This window comes from Populus alba, chromosome 13 (assembly GCF_005239225.2).
Source record: "Populus alba chromosome 13, ASM523922v2, whole genome shotgun sequence".
Taxonomy (NCBI): domain Eukaryota; kingdom Viridiplantae; phylum Streptophyta; class Magnoliopsida; order Malpighiales; family Salicaceae; genus Populus; species Populus alba.
The window spans coordinates 2,387,254-2,402,281 of record NC_133296.1 but is presented as its reverse complement, the minus strand read 5'-3'; the positions used below and the strand labels follow the sequence as shown (position 1 = coordinate 2,402,281).

The following is a 15,028-nucleotide window of genomic DNA, read 5'->3' as shown; positions in this document are numbered from 1 at the left end:
ATAGTCTTCACAGTGAGTTCAAAGACTTGGTGATGAGTCTTATAACCAAGATAGAATTGCTATCGTATGCTGACCTTCACAGCCACCTTCTTACCCATGAAGTTCTGCACAAGAACTCCCTTCATTCTATGGACGCAAATCCCTCTCTGCTATTTTCATCTCTACTGTTGTAGTCATCACTGCTGCCAACACCACATCCCTCTTTACCCATCTCGTTATGTCGCATCACAACTCAAATTTCAGTCGCAATAGGGGGCGTTCTCGTTGCAATTGGCATCCCAACAACAACTGCTACAATCACCAGAACAGGTTCCAATCTGCTGCCGACTAGAGGCCAAATAATTGGTAGCAGAACAGACGCAACATAGGGGTTGGACAGTGGTCTAGACAATAGAATATATGTTGCCAATTGTGCTCAAATTTTGGTCACACAACTACTCATTGTCTCCAGTTTCACGGCAGTACCTAGTAGCTCTATGCTCATCTTACTGTTGGGAACGTTCTTGCTGCAACTTGGTTCCCCGACACCAGCACGAATCAACACATCACACCTAATCTTGCAACTTTGATCGATTTTGCACCCTATCTTGGTAATGATCATTTGCATGTTGGTGGCGGTAAAAGCATATTTTCACATTATCTAATATTTTTCATGTGCCCCATATTACCAAACCGTTATTATATGTTTTAATTATGTCATGATAATCATGTTTTTTTAAATTTCACGCTTCTATGTTGTATATCAAGGATCTCATCACCAAGGAAGTTCTCCTTTCCGGTCAAAATAATGATGGTCTCTATGTCCTATCCGAGTCTTTTGTCATGTCAATTCCTCAAGTTTTTTGGTGTCCTCACCTCTCCGTGACTGCCAATATGTGGCATCGTTGTTTGGGTCAACCAACCCCTTGCATTTTAAATTTTTTACTTTCCAATAATAAAATAGTATACACTTCTAGACGTTCTCTTACTCAGTGTCAAGCTTGTCCTTTAAGCAAGTCGTTGCTACTTACGGGTCACAAAACCACTACCCCCACTTGATTTAATATTAAGTGATGTTTGGGGTCTTGCCCCTATGTTTTCTTTTGATGGTTTCCATCACTTTGTTATATTTATCGATGCTCATACAAAACATTTATGGTATTATCCTCTTGTTTGCCAAATCTGATGTGTTTTCCATTTTTCATCGTTTTCAAACACTTGTAGAGTGTTAGTTTTCATGTAAGATTAAATTTGTTCAGACTTAATGGGTGGTGAATATTGTAAGTTAAATCAGTTTTGTTCTTTCAGACTATTGGTATTCATCATCGGTTAATCTGTCCTTATACTCATGAACAAAACGACACCATTGAGCGTCATTATTGGCATATTGTCGAAACCAACCTCACTCTTTTAGGCTAATGTAGGGCACCATTACAATTTTAGAACTATGCTTTTGAATCATCAGTATATCTTATTAATTGCATGCCTACTCTTGTTCTCCAAAATAAATCTTCGTTTGGGTGTCTTTGTTTCCCCTTTTTGCGTCCATATCATGCTCACAAATTGGATTTTCATTCCTCTTCATGTTTCTTCTTAGGGTATAACTCATCTCATCTTGGCTATCATTGTCTTTATTTAGCATCTCAACATATTTATGTCTCTCATCATGTTTGTTTTCATGAAGATTCTTCCCTTTTATGAATTTTGAATGGATAACACATACACCAGTACCCTCCACACAACCTACACACCTTTTACCCTTGAATCCTCTCTAAATTTTTTAGCCTATTGCTTCACACCCTTGCCAAACCAGCACCCCTGTCTTGCCTTCTGTTGCACCCCAATAGACCCTCCACTTGCCCATAGATTTTGTAACCACTTCATCACCGGCCAACCATGCTATATTGTTACCATCTGCTTGTTTTTCCAATGATCATTATGTAGGAATAGGTTCTCCATCAATAGATGTTCAGACCAGTTCTACAGCAGGTTCGCCGGTATTTGTTGTGCCAACCAGTCCCTTTACAGACTCTTCAGCCGGCCTGTAGCTCTATGTAGATCTCTCCTCTTATCCTCTCCATCAACTTACAGGTAGAGGCTCTTCTCCTCCATGACCAGCTACTCGTCAACATCACATGGTCCTCCGTCCTAGGCAGCCAAAGACAACACTGTCCACAACAACTACCATTGCCACTACTACTTCCATCAGTCGCATAGTATCTCCTCCTACTTATGAAACAATTATTTTTAATGATGTTAACAGGTATAAGGCATGGCATAGTGCTATGAGTGAGGAAATTCAGGCCTTACGCGCTAACAAAACTTGGACCTTGGTGTCGTTTCACCCTTCGATGATTGTTATTGGTAGTCGGTGGGTGTACAAGATTAAACGCAGAGTTAATGGCAGCATTAAGAGGTATAAGACGCGCCTAGTTGCTAAAGATTTCACTTAGCAAGAAGGTATTGATTACTCTGAAACCTTTAGTCTGTTTATCAAGCAGGCGACCGTCAGATTAATCTATTACAGTTTCGTGTGATTGGAAAATTCATCAGCTTGATATCCATAATGCTTTTCTCAATGGAGTTCTTGATGAAGAGGTCTACATGAAACAACCTCTAGGTTTTGTTGATTCTGCTCTCCCCTCTCATGTGTGTAGACTGCATAAGTTTTTATATGGTTTAAAACAGGCTCCGTGAGCTTAGTACACTCGTCTGAATGACTTTCTACTATCAATTGGTTTTCACGCCTCCAAAGTGGATACCTCATTATTTATCTTCTCTGTTGATACTGATATTTGTTATGTTCTGGTCTATGTTGATGATATTCTGCCTACGGGTAGTAACTCTCTTTTGCTTCAACACCTTATACAGCTATTGAGATAAGAATTTAAGCTTCACAACTTGGGTAATGTTCATTACTTTTTGGGTATTGAGGTTCAATCTATTGGTATGGGTTTTATGCTACGACAACATAAATATACACTTGACATCCTCACTAGGGCTAGTATGATATTTTGCAAACCTGTTGATACTCCTATCTCTACATCCAAAGCTATCATATTGCCAGATCCTTTGTTTTCTAATGATACACGCTTTTGTCAAATTGTGGGAGCTCCTCAATATCTCACTTTTACGAGACCAAATATTTGCTTTGTTGTTAACAAAGTCTGTCAATTTATGCATGCTCCTACAGATTTTCATTGCGCTGCCTTTAAACGCATTTTATGTTATCTTAAAGGTACAACAACACATGACCTACATATTACTTGTAGTTCTTCCTTTGCATTACATAGCTTTACATATGCAAATTGGGTAGGTAGTATTTCTGATAGAAAATCTACAAGCAACGTACAGTTGCTCGCTCCTCTACTAAAGCCTTAGAAAATGGCATTGATGAGGTAATTTGGCTTCAATATTTATTAACAAATCTTTAAATTTCATTTGTTTCTGCTCCTATCATTTGGTGTGATACCTTAGTGCTACTTATTTATTTGTGAATCCTGTTTTTCATGCTTGCACAAAACATGTTGAGGTTGATTATCATTTTGTCCGAGACACAGTTGCGAAGAAGGAGATTCAAATTCGTTTTATTTCCTCTCAGGATTAACTTGCAAATGTCTTTACTAAGCCACTTCCTACTGCTTCGTTTACTGCTTTTTATTTCAAGCTTCGAGTTGATCCTCTACCCTTAACTTGAGGGAGCATATTATAGAATGTATACTATATAGAAAATATTATAGGCATTATTATACTAGTGTTGTATTCTTTATCTTAACTATTGTATATTACTATTATTCTATATATATAAATTAAAAAACATTTGGCTAAACTAAAGGTTAAGGCTTATTCTCAACTAGAAATGACACCGACCAATAACCTGTTTATCGTGCTCATTGGGTTTAAACTTACGAATGGACTTGATGCATCATGAAGGTGGAAATCCAATAGCTAGTAAACTCCCTTGGTCCCAGATTGTGCCCTGCGGTCTCAGGAAGTCATGTTCTCTTTGTGTTTTCTTTAGTCTTGTCGACGGAACGGGTCATAGTAAATCAAAAGTTCAGAATATCAGAAATTTGGTGTTGGTCTTTATCCTCAAATTTATATAGGCCACAAATTTATCATAAATACCTGGTCGATAGTTAATGTGTTATTGTGGTTTTCTTTGCTTTCACTTTCTTGAATTTGATTGCTATTATGTCCGTTTGAAATCAACCTTTTATCGTGGTCAAATGGTCCGAAACAGCTTTTCTTTGCTTAATGAATCCGTCATGAATGGTCACAAACTGTCACATTGTAGGATGTGGACTCTTGCACTATCGTGTCCGACATTGCAATGATCTTAAAATAATTAATAAAAATAAAAAAAAAGTATATTTTTGAATTTTGTTTTTTTGATGGGAAAAGATTTTGTTTTATAAGTCGTCACCTACTATTATAATTACTAGGAATCCTAACTATTAACAAAGATTCTATTATACGGGACTGGTTATATAAAAAGAAAGATTTTATTACCCCCCTAAATATCTTGCTTGAGGCAGACTGCATTACTGGTTTTTGTCTTAAATTGCTAAAATTTTATTGGTTTATGCTACGATGATTTACTTGTAATATTCCTGACTCTGACATCAATAAATATTCAACTACAAATACTTCTAACTCTAACGGTGGTAAATATTACATAGTAAAAAAAAACATATAGTATTTATGGCTCAGACGTTAGTGAATAAACAATAAAATAAATTTAAATCAATGCATGTATTTTTTAAGGAAAAAAAATATATCATACACCGAATTTGTATTTCACAATAAAAATTCTTAGATCAATTATACAGTGAATTACCTAAAAAATATGTGAATGACCTATAAATAAATTCAAAAAGGCTCCACGAATGTTTTTATAATTTTCTAATATCCGAAATGATATGTTTGGCTAAATATCAAAATAAAAAGAGATGAAAATAAAGGGATAAGATATAAGGACGTGTTTTGACATAAAAAGTGATTTTGCCAAACACACTCTCAGCCCGAAACATATTGGGTTGGCTGTGCTTGAGGACCAGCCCGGCCTAATCTCATTCTTTTTAGGCTGTGTTTGACCCATCCGACCTAACCCAATCACGGCCAAGCCAATGACCCGGCTTGCCACAAGAAGCACGCTTGAATCAACTCACGCGTGCATCAACAGGGACCGGTGAATTAAAATTCACCCTGAACAGTAAGGAATGAAATATATTTGAAGAGTGGGAGAAGAAGCTAACCTGAAGGCGAAAACTGCAGAAATGAGATTATGGAATGGTTGTTTCTGGTATTGATGACGTTATAATGATCCTCAAGTCTGATTATGAGAATGCTTATTTCGTCACAGGTATTTATCTGCTCATTGAATTTTATACTGATTGTTTGGTTGCTTTCTTGATTTCCCCTCTCAGTTGAGTGAAGTTCGCATTTTAGGAACCAAGATAATAATTGGGTTATGGCCTTTTCTTGCAGCTAAGTCGACTCTTGTTTTTACTTTAATGATTGAACTTAAGTTATCTTGATTTTTTTATTTTTGAAATCCGAATTAGGTGTTGTTCATATCTGCATTCATCATCCTTTGAACCATTTCCTTCCTGTCTATAGTGTGCTGGTGTTACTGATTTTGGATTTGTTGGTTTGACTTGAGGGACTTCATCTCCCTGCATTTTTTTTAAGCACAAAAATCAGCTATGTTGTGCCCTTTGTGTCCCTTCCTTTACCTATCTGATTGCTAATTTGATGATAACTGCTGGTTGTGTGCTATTGGGCTAATTTCTATGGAATAAGGTTTCTTGAGGGCTGTTGGTTTCTATGTAAGGGGGCTGCTCTACGGGGTTGTCAGTTTTTTGGCATCAGTATTGTGTTTCTTGGCAATGTTCTTGACAGTATGTCTATTTAGATCTTGCCACAGACCATTTTCTTGCTGCTGAATGACCTTCTCTCTTGTTTGTGGGCTGTAGACTTTTTGTTTTTGGATATTACTCTTCTTTCCTGTTTACGGTTACCGCCACTTCCTTTGTAGCCTTGTCTAGTTATGGCTTGAACTAGAAAATTGCACCTTATTCATCGAAAATGAAATAGAAACAAAACCTCAGTTTTGTTTGCATTTTATTCTCAAGCATAAGTTTTGGGATTGCGTTGGATATGATTCCATGAAAATCTCAACCCTACTCTCAATTGAAGATCCAGATAATTACTTAAAAGCAGGGGTTTTCACGTCAGCGATTTATGATGAAGATTGTATCTTTGAAGATCCAACTATTAAATTCCAAGGTAAAAACCTTTGATCTTTTATGTGATTATACATCTTCAGCAGTTTCATTTATGCTAACTCATCAGATACTGAGGAGGAAACTATATTCAATCAAATTCTCGTCTCGAATTGTTCCATGATGTGATACATCGTTGACGAAGTCTATAAGAGTCTGCTTGCATTACTTGGAATTCAATCTTCATTCCCCTTGCTTTTTGATCAGGTACTAAGTTGTATTCACGCAATTTGAAATTTCTGGTTCCTTTCTTCAATTGTCCATCAATTGGATTACAAGCCATTGAAAAGGTAAACGTTCTCTATAAACTTAAAATTGATTTCACAGTAAATAAAAACTGCATATTCACATAAAGTCTCAACTTTATATCAGGTCATTCGAGCCAATCCTGATGTATTGACAGTGAGAACTATATGTTTTTGGAAACATATAGTTAAATCATCACCCCAGCTTATAGTCCAAACAACATAGTTTGGGAATTTTGGTGTAGTGATTGAGAACTGGCTGGATAAAGCTGTTTTTATTTAATATCTTATCTTGCCTGTATAGAATGTCAAGTTTCTTTGATCAATTGCCCAAACTCAACACACTACTTTGAAAGTTCATATTTTTCCACAAGTGTTTCAGTGCTTACTTCTAAGGAAATTTTGTTAGCTGAGGGTTTTGTAGCAAGAATATACTCCCTTGGTTTCACTCCCTTAAGCCGAATCACTTGCTCACTCTCTTTTTTTTTAGGCAAATGCATTTTGACAGTTTGCTATTGGAGTCCTGTAATCTAAGCTGCACAGAGGATTCTTCAAGAGTTCAGTGTGGAGAACTCTGTAGTTGATAGTTTAAGTTTTTGTAGCATGATCAGTGTGGATTCATAGTTTAAGTGCAGATGCATAGGATGTGCAGCAATTCTTGGTATATCTCCTTCTAGCAGCCTCTCATGCTAGTGCTCATGTTTTAGAACATCTTAGGTTGTAGTAGGAGATTATATCTGGACTTGTTTTCTCTATTGATTCTGATTAATCAGTGCTGCCAAAATCACTCCTACCATCACCACCATACAGGGGATGACAGAATGGAAGATGAAAGGTTATATCCTTTTGGGAAACCGTGTAGACAAACACATAGGTGTCTGCGATAACAAGAGTTGCTGTCTTACAATTTGCTCTTGCTAATTTATAGTTATAATATAGTCTACAAATTATACTTTGTGTTATTCATTTAAGCTCAATATTGAATTGAAGATTTCCTTTATTAGAAGGGATGAAACATAATCTTGAAACCCAGGTGTCCTCATTATAGCAGAGAGCCTTTATTCACTTTGATTGATAATAATACTGTACTAAAACATATTAATCGTTGAAGAAACAAAATACAAAGCATATAAATAATATATTACAAACAAAGCTACGAAAATTGAAAGTAACATAAGTAGAAACAATCACATGCTACATAATTATAGAAAATCTTTTGGAAAATTCTCAGCCTGTCATAGTTGTTTGAGGCATCAGATCTTCCAATGTTATTGCGGAGAATGACTTTGGCAGCGAAGGCCATCGAGCTATGAGCTTCGAAGCTACTTGTCTCATGGTTGGCCTAGATTGGGGATTGGCAAGCAAGCATGCAAATGCTATTTTGATAATGGAGACCACACCTTCTGCAACTCGATTTTCAGGAAGTGGGATACGTTGGTCTATCACTTCCTTCAACAATGAATGCTGGTTGATTTGAGAGAACGATGAGGAGGAAAAAGCAGATGCAGAAAGAGATGAGATGAGATCACCCGGATGCATTCCCATTATTACTTCCATTGTGATCACTCCAAAGCTGTAGACATCGCACTTCTCGTTCACTCTCATTGTGTAAGCTAGCTCTGCAAAGATTCTGGTCATTTTTTCATAGTACTGGCTATATCGTACTGCTAATATGACAATTTATTATACATAACCTTTAAAGCATCCAAAAGCAACCCTCCATTTTCATAGTGCTGGTTGTATTGTTCTGCTTATATGTGTGTGTGTGTGTTTGTTAAGAATGAAATCAAGTATGTACCTGGAGCTATGTATCCGAAGGTGCCAGCAAATGAGGTCCAGTTGGTCGAGTCAGGCATCAAGAGCCGAGCTGTCCCAAAATCTGAAACATGAGCCTCGTATTCCAAATCTAGAAGAACATTGCTGCTGGAAATGTCCCGATGAATGATTGGAGGCGAGCAATCATGGTGCAAATAGGATAATGCATTGGCCACACCTTTAACAACATTAAGCCTTCTATTCCAATCCAAGTCCATCGCCTGTTCATCGCTAGATAAATTCATCTTCAAACTTCCCCTTTCTATGAACTCGTAAACTAAAAAAGAGTGCTCTATTAATGTACAAAATCCATATAACTTCACAATATTTCGATGTCGAATATCTATTAACATGCGAATCTCATTTCTAAAAGTTATGAAATTCATAAGCTCGCCATCTCTTGATGGGTGAAGTTTCTTCACAGCAACCACCTGACCTGTTGGCAACATGGCTCGATAAACAATTCCATATCCCCCTTTCCCAATGCAGTTATTGGAGTTGAAATTATTAGTGGCCTGGATGATAGTTTCATGTAGGATCTCCTCCTCATAGCCCCATACTGCAAAACTAAGTGGACTTTGTCGCTCTCCTAAAAAGGAGATTCTTTCTCTACTTGTTTGGTGGCGAAAGTATAAACATCCAACCATGGTAAGTAGTAGAAGTAGACTGCCCGGGAGAGAAAAAAGAATTAAAATGACAATTTTGTTGCTCTTTCTCCTGCTTGTAAGAAATATACAAGGCTTTAGACCACTGACATTTCCACAGAGACCACTATTATTCATAAAAGCTTCAAATGGAGCTTCATTGAAGCCTTTGATTTTGGGGATAGGGCCCTCTAGTTCATTGTAGGAGATGTCTACAGTTGTCAAGCTCACCAAATCTACAAAAGCAGTTGGAATCAAACCAGAAAGTTTGTTGTGAGACAGGTTCATCGTTTCTAACTGTTTCAATTGCCCAATTTGTGATGGTATCTCTCCTGCCAGAACATTCCCACTGAGATCTAGATTTCCAAGAAAATGCAGGAAGCCTATCTCAGATGGGATGCTCCCTATGAACTTATTATGACTCAAGTTCAACTGTACTAAATTTGAGCACTCTCCCAGTTGTTTTGGGATTGATCCACCAATATTATTCGAAGCTAAATTAAGGAATTGAAGTTGAGATATCATTTGGATTTCAAAGGGAATGACACCAAAAAGATGGTTGTTATGAAGAGTAAGGTTGAACAACGCTTTCAACTGCCCCAATTCTTTTGGAATTGTCCCCTTTAGGAGATTTGATGAGAGATCAATCAGTTGTAGTCCAGTGGCCTTTCCAAGCTCTGATGGTATCTCACCGGTGATATTATTGTTTGACAATTTTAGGCTCGTCAAGTTGTGAAAACTTCCCCATTTCCACGTAAGCTCTCCAGACAAATCATTGTGACTTAGGTCCACATAGTTTAAGTGTGGGTAGAGGCCAAAATCTTCAGAAATATTCCCTGTCAATTGGTTTCGGTCAAGCCTTAATCTAAATAGACTAGTGCAATTTCGCAAGCTTTTAGGGATTGGACCAGAAAAATGATTGGAGTGGGCTGTAAAATTTACAAGCAACCCACCAACGCACAAGTCTCGTGGTAAATGGCCAGTGAAATTGTTTGAAGACAAGTGCAAAGCCATCAAATGTGTGAGATTATTCATCTCGGGGGGTAGAGAACCATTGAGATTATTATTGAATAAACTCAATATAACAAGGGATTCAAGTTGTCCTATTTCCCGAGGAATAGATCCAGATAAATTATTACATCCTAGATAAAGAACAGATAGGTGTTTCAGAGTTCCAATAGAAACTGGGATCAAACCGGTGAGATTATTCTTACTAAGATACAAGTCAGTGAGCTTACTCATATTCCCAAAAGAAAAAGGAATGGAACTAGAAAGTTTGTTTCTCGAGAGTTTGAGAATAGATAAGTTTCTTAGATCTTCAATAGAAGAAGGGATGAAACCAGAGAGTTTGTTATCCCTAAGAGAAAGAATTGATAAGTTTCTCAGATTTCCAATTGAAGAAGGGATCCTACCAGTTAAATCATTGCTTGACAAGTCAAGAGAACTGAGAGACTGTAATGATCCAATCTCTTGAGGTATCAAGCCAAAGAGGTTGTTACCCCTTAGACAGAGAATGGATAGGTGTTTCAGGGTTTCAATAGAGACTGGGATCAAACCGACGATATTATTTTCATGAAGGTAGAGAAAGTTAAGTCTTGTTAACAATCCTATCTCATGTGGAATATTTCCTGTGAAATGATTATCACTCAAGTCTAAATTGGTGATTTTGGTCAGGTTACTAATGTGGGATGGAATAGTTCCGTAGAGTGAATTGCTCGAGAGATTGAGAGCGAGAAGATTGGGGAAGGATGAGAAGTTGAAATTATGAAGCGTACCTCTCAGACCAAAATTTGGAAGGCTGAAATTCGCGACACTTCCAGAATTGTCACAAGTGACTCCAAGCCACTTGCAAGGGCTGCTGCCAACCCAAGAAGACAGGACAGATTGGTTGTGATTGTCATCAAGACTTGCTTTCCATTTTAGGAGAGCCTCCGCTTCTCTATTACCATCAGCAGCTACATATCTGGCAGCACCAAATGAAGTTGCAGAGGAATTAGGAGGAAAGGCAAAGAAAGAAGGAATGCACATTAGAAGGAGAAAAAAAAGGACATGGAGAAACTTTGAGAATGGTTTCTGTAGTAAGGACATCATGTCTAAGGGGTATGGTTTCCTACGGCAGATGAAGATTCTAGGCTCCAATGATAGGTATTTATAGAAAAAAAAAAAATGGAATGTTTATTGGAATTTTTAATTGTGAAATTTCGTATTCATCTTTGTTCTTATTTTACAGAATTTGACATATATACGTCAACAACAGTGACCTGTAATTTCTAAATCTTAGGAAGACTCATTTCCAAGTCCTGTAATTTCTAAAGATGCTTAATTGTTGGCTCATTTGTTCAAAATCCGTAGCTCATTTCTAAACTAAATAAAAAAAATAAAAATAATTAAGAAAAAAATATTTTGTTTTTTTAAAATCTCCTGCATCAGTTTTCTCTCCTTTAATTGAATCGGTGAAGAAATAATGCTTAATTAAACGCGGGCTCTCTGAATTAATTGGAATTGCAAGGTAGAGGAATCTTTCATTCTGAAATTTCTAAATAATCTTTGTTCTACCTTTCCAAAGAATATTGTGGGTCATCGTTTCAAATTTGAGTTGTCCAAATTTGACTCCCTATTAAAGCTTCACCAACTAATTAATGAAGTACTTGGAAATTCAGTAGTTAGTATAAGATAGCAAATGTTGAATATCGGCTCAAAATAAACCGAATGATAAATTAAAAAAAAAAACAGAAAAAATTAGAAAAATCGTAACGTTGAAGAAGGATGAAGAAAAAAGACGAAGTCAATATATAGCTTAGACAGGTAATAAAGTCTTTCACATGGAGCAAACGACCGTGTAGAAAAATCTGTCACAAGGTGCGAGCAAGCGACCGTGTAGAAAAATCTGTCACAAGGTGCAGGCCCAGTTCATGCCTGAGCCCTATAAAAATGGCCCATTATCCACTCCACTGTCACTTTTCTTTTCCTTTCTTTTCTTTGTGTCGATTAATTGATTCATTTATTTATCAAAAACTTAAAAAGGATATATTCTTCCTTTAAATACCCGAAAGCTAAGCTAAGCAAAAATACTTGACGAAGCATATCATTAGTGGCTACCAGTACTAGAAAAATGACACCTACATGGAGTGACTAACTGATTCCATTCCATGTCTGTTACAAAATGGCGGGAATATGCTCTCTGAATCCAACGACCTTGATGACTTTTAAGGTAACAAAGAAAGGGACCCACCCTTCAAGTTATTCATTTTGTCGAAGTTTCAATTTTCAAGTTGAATTTCTCTCTTCTTTTTAGGCAATTTACTTGCATTAATTTGGCAGAGAATTCATGGAATTAGATTCTTCTCAGGAGCAACAGATAATGAAAATAAGAGCCAAACTATAACTAAAACCCCACCGATTTTGAAATTGGCTGTAAGTGGGGTCACGGAGCTTTTAAGGGTTTTCTCCTTCTCAGGCAAAGAGAGGTATATTCCTTATTATTCTCCCTCTTCAATTGCGTTTTCTGGTTGTTTCTTGGGAAGATGTCCGGAAACAAACAAAATGAAACAAAACCCTCTTCCAAAATTGCTTCTTTTAAATGTTGTTCTTCGTGTCGAAGATGAATTATGACGTTGACATGTCAAAAGGATGAACTTTGATTATGTTTTTTTTTTTATTTTTCTGAGAGGGAACAAGGCCCAAATCTATGAATCTTGAGGGGTTATGTGTGTGTAGTTTAGGGTTTGGAGAAAAAATTGGAAACCAAACGAAGAAACACAAAGCCCTCTTTGAAAAAAATTGCTGCTTTTGGATGCTGTCCTTCGTGGGAAAGAAAATTGATGACATTGGCAACATAAATATATTAACTTTTAATTAGAGTTTTGTTTCTTGTTATGAGGTGTTATTTTCGTGGATTTTTAGGGATTATGCTGTGATCTGAACTATATTCAATCAAATCCTCATCTCAAATTATTCCATGATGTGCTACATCGTTGATGAAGTCTATAAGAGTCTGCTTGCATTACTTGGACTTCAATCCTCATTACCCTTGATTTTTGATCGGGTACTAAGTTGTATTCACGCAATTTGAAATTGCTGGTTCCTTTCTTCGATTGTCCATTGATTGGATTACTAAACATTGAGAAGGTAAACGTTCTCTATAAACTTAAAATTGATTTCACAGTAAAAAAAAGCAGCATATTTTCAAAAAGTTTCAACTTTATATCAGGTCATTCAAGCCAATCCTGATATATTTGACAGAGTTTTATTTTAGAAAACATATAGTTAAATCATCACCCTAGTTGTTGGAAACATCATACCCGAGATATAATTTGCACCTGTGTATGATCATCAATGATAGAAGATAGCCTAACCTATTAAAAGATTGGGCTTTAGCTTATATTTTTTGTTTTTAGATTTAATTTATTATTTTTAGTTTAGTTTTGTAATAAAACTTGATATTATTTTATTTTAGATTTTAGTTTCATTTATGTAGGTCTTTGGCCTAATTGTTAGTTGTTTTATGGGGGAATTATTGATGATGAATTAAATAATTTGTGAGTTGCACACTTTTCCAGCCCTCTTTCTCTTTTTCTTTTTCAGCTTCTCTCACCTTCAGGTTTTTTTTTTTTTTTTGGCTTCTTTTTTTTCTCTTACTTCTTTCAATTTTTGTTTATTATCCAATATGGTATCAAAGCATGACTTTTAATTGTTCTTACGAGTTACTCTTATTCATATTCAATCCAGTTTATAAACTCTATATCTTGTCGGAAGCTTTCAACAGTGAGGAAAAAAAAATGGAGCCAAGATGGGAGCAGAGTACAGGATTGAGTTTTATATCAAGGATTCCTCTCCTCCAGGGATTTCTTATCTCCTCTGGTACTAGCTAATGTAGGGAAGACTAGTTTGTTCTTTTTTCTTTTCATTACACCAAAAAAAAAAAATTATGCTCGGTAATTTTATCTTTTTTATTTAGTTTAGAAAATTCATGGAATAACTCTATAATTATTTATTAGGATTTCTTTCCTTTTTAAGATAGGCCTAGTACTACTATAAAAAAGGTTTTTTTAACTTGTATTTTAGCAGAACACTTGAAAAGAAAATATTTAATAATAAAATATTTTTATTATTTAATATAATTATTAATTGTTTTTTAATTTTTAACTTTTAATTTTGTTATTGTCATTTGCATCAGAGATTTTATAGTACAAGACTGGTTGTGTAAAATAAAAAATATTATTATCTCTTAAATTTTTTAGCTGAAACAGGTTGATTACTAGTTTTATTTTAAATTATTAAGGATTTATTGATTACTAGCTAAAACATACTAATGCGCATTAATAAATCAGTAAAATAATTTTAAATCAATCCATATATATTTATATGGTCTTCTTCTGTCCCCCGTGTTGCTGCTATTCTTCCGTCCCCTGCCTCAGTCCTCTAGTGTTTTCTCTTCTGGAAGAGCCCCCCTCCCAATTCCTTGGAATTTCCTTTTGTTTGCGTCTTCCCCCAGAGTTTTTCTCTGTTTATGTTCTCTGTTTTTCGTTTGTCCCTCTCTCTCTCTCTCCTGGTTTTTCTGTCTCTCTCCTCCCTGTTTCCTTGGTCCGTTCCCCTGTTTCCTCTGGTTTTTTATCTCCTTCGTTCCCCCCTGTTTTAATAAATAAGGCCAGAGAATGCCATGCGGTGGTAACGGCCGGCTTGGTAACGGCATGCAGCGAGGGATAGTAGCAGTGAGACGTGCCCCATAACTGAAGCACCAAGTAGGACAAGCCTCGAAGAAAAAATCATTTTAGGAGTTGGTTTCGGTGATGCGTAGTTTCTTGGAAGCAGCTTATTAACAAGTTACCTACTTCGTACACCCAAAAAAAACAGAAAAAAAAGTTTTTAAACATTTTATGCAAAGTTTTAAAACAGGTTAATTTGTATTATATGATAGTTTAATTACTTGAATCTCACTATTACTAATTTCATAAACTAAGTCGTTTACTTTACATTTTGTTTACAATTAACATTAGCACTAACTTGTTGTCAAGCTCGCATGGCTCGTGTTTATATTGAATAAATCTAACTTAGCCTT

At 36.1% G+C, this 15,028-nt stretch overlaps 2 protein-coding genes across 7 annotated transcripts; one reads left to right on the top strand and one right to left on the bottom strand.

Moving 5' to 3' along the window:
* Window positions 1-5,221: 5,221 nt before the first annotated feature.
* On the top strand, window positions 5,222-6,784 carry LOC118053313 (uncharacterized). 6 transcript variants are annotated; one of them, XR_012167664.1, is made up of 4 exons: window positions 5,222-5,344; window positions 6,205-6,270; window positions 6,337-6,556; window positions 6,639-6,784. XR_012167664.1 is itself a non-coding variant. In XM_073403908.1 (4 exons), exons 1-4 carry the CDS (start codon window positions 5,272-5,274, stop codon window positions 6,735-6,737), a joined length of 321 nt encoding a protein of 106 aa, XP_073260009.1. In that variant the 5' UTR covers window positions 5,222-5,271; the 3' UTR covers window positions 6,738-6,784. The 6 variants fall into 6 exon arrangements, 2 of the variants coding, with proteins under 2 accessions (XP_073260009.1, XP_034920429.1); XM_073403908.1 differs by having other exon boundaries at window positions 6,474-6,556; XR_012167662.1 differs by having other exon boundaries at window positions 5,259-5,344; window positions 6,181-6,270.
* Window positions 6,785-7,525: 741 nt separating this feature from the next.
* LOC118053287 (uncharacterized) lies at window positions 7,526-11,108 on the bottom strand. Its single transcript, XM_073403907.1, has 2 exons — window positions 8,310-11,108; window positions 7,526-8,130 (listed from the first exon to the last, which is right to left on the bottom strand). Exons 1-2 carry the CDS (start codon window positions 11,059-11,061, stop codon window positions 7,739-7,741), a joined length of 3,144 nt encoding a protein of 1,047 aa, XP_073260008.1. The 5' UTR covers window positions 11,062-11,108; the 3' UTR covers window positions 7,526-7,738.
* Window positions 11,109-15,028: the final 3,920 nt, after the last annotated feature.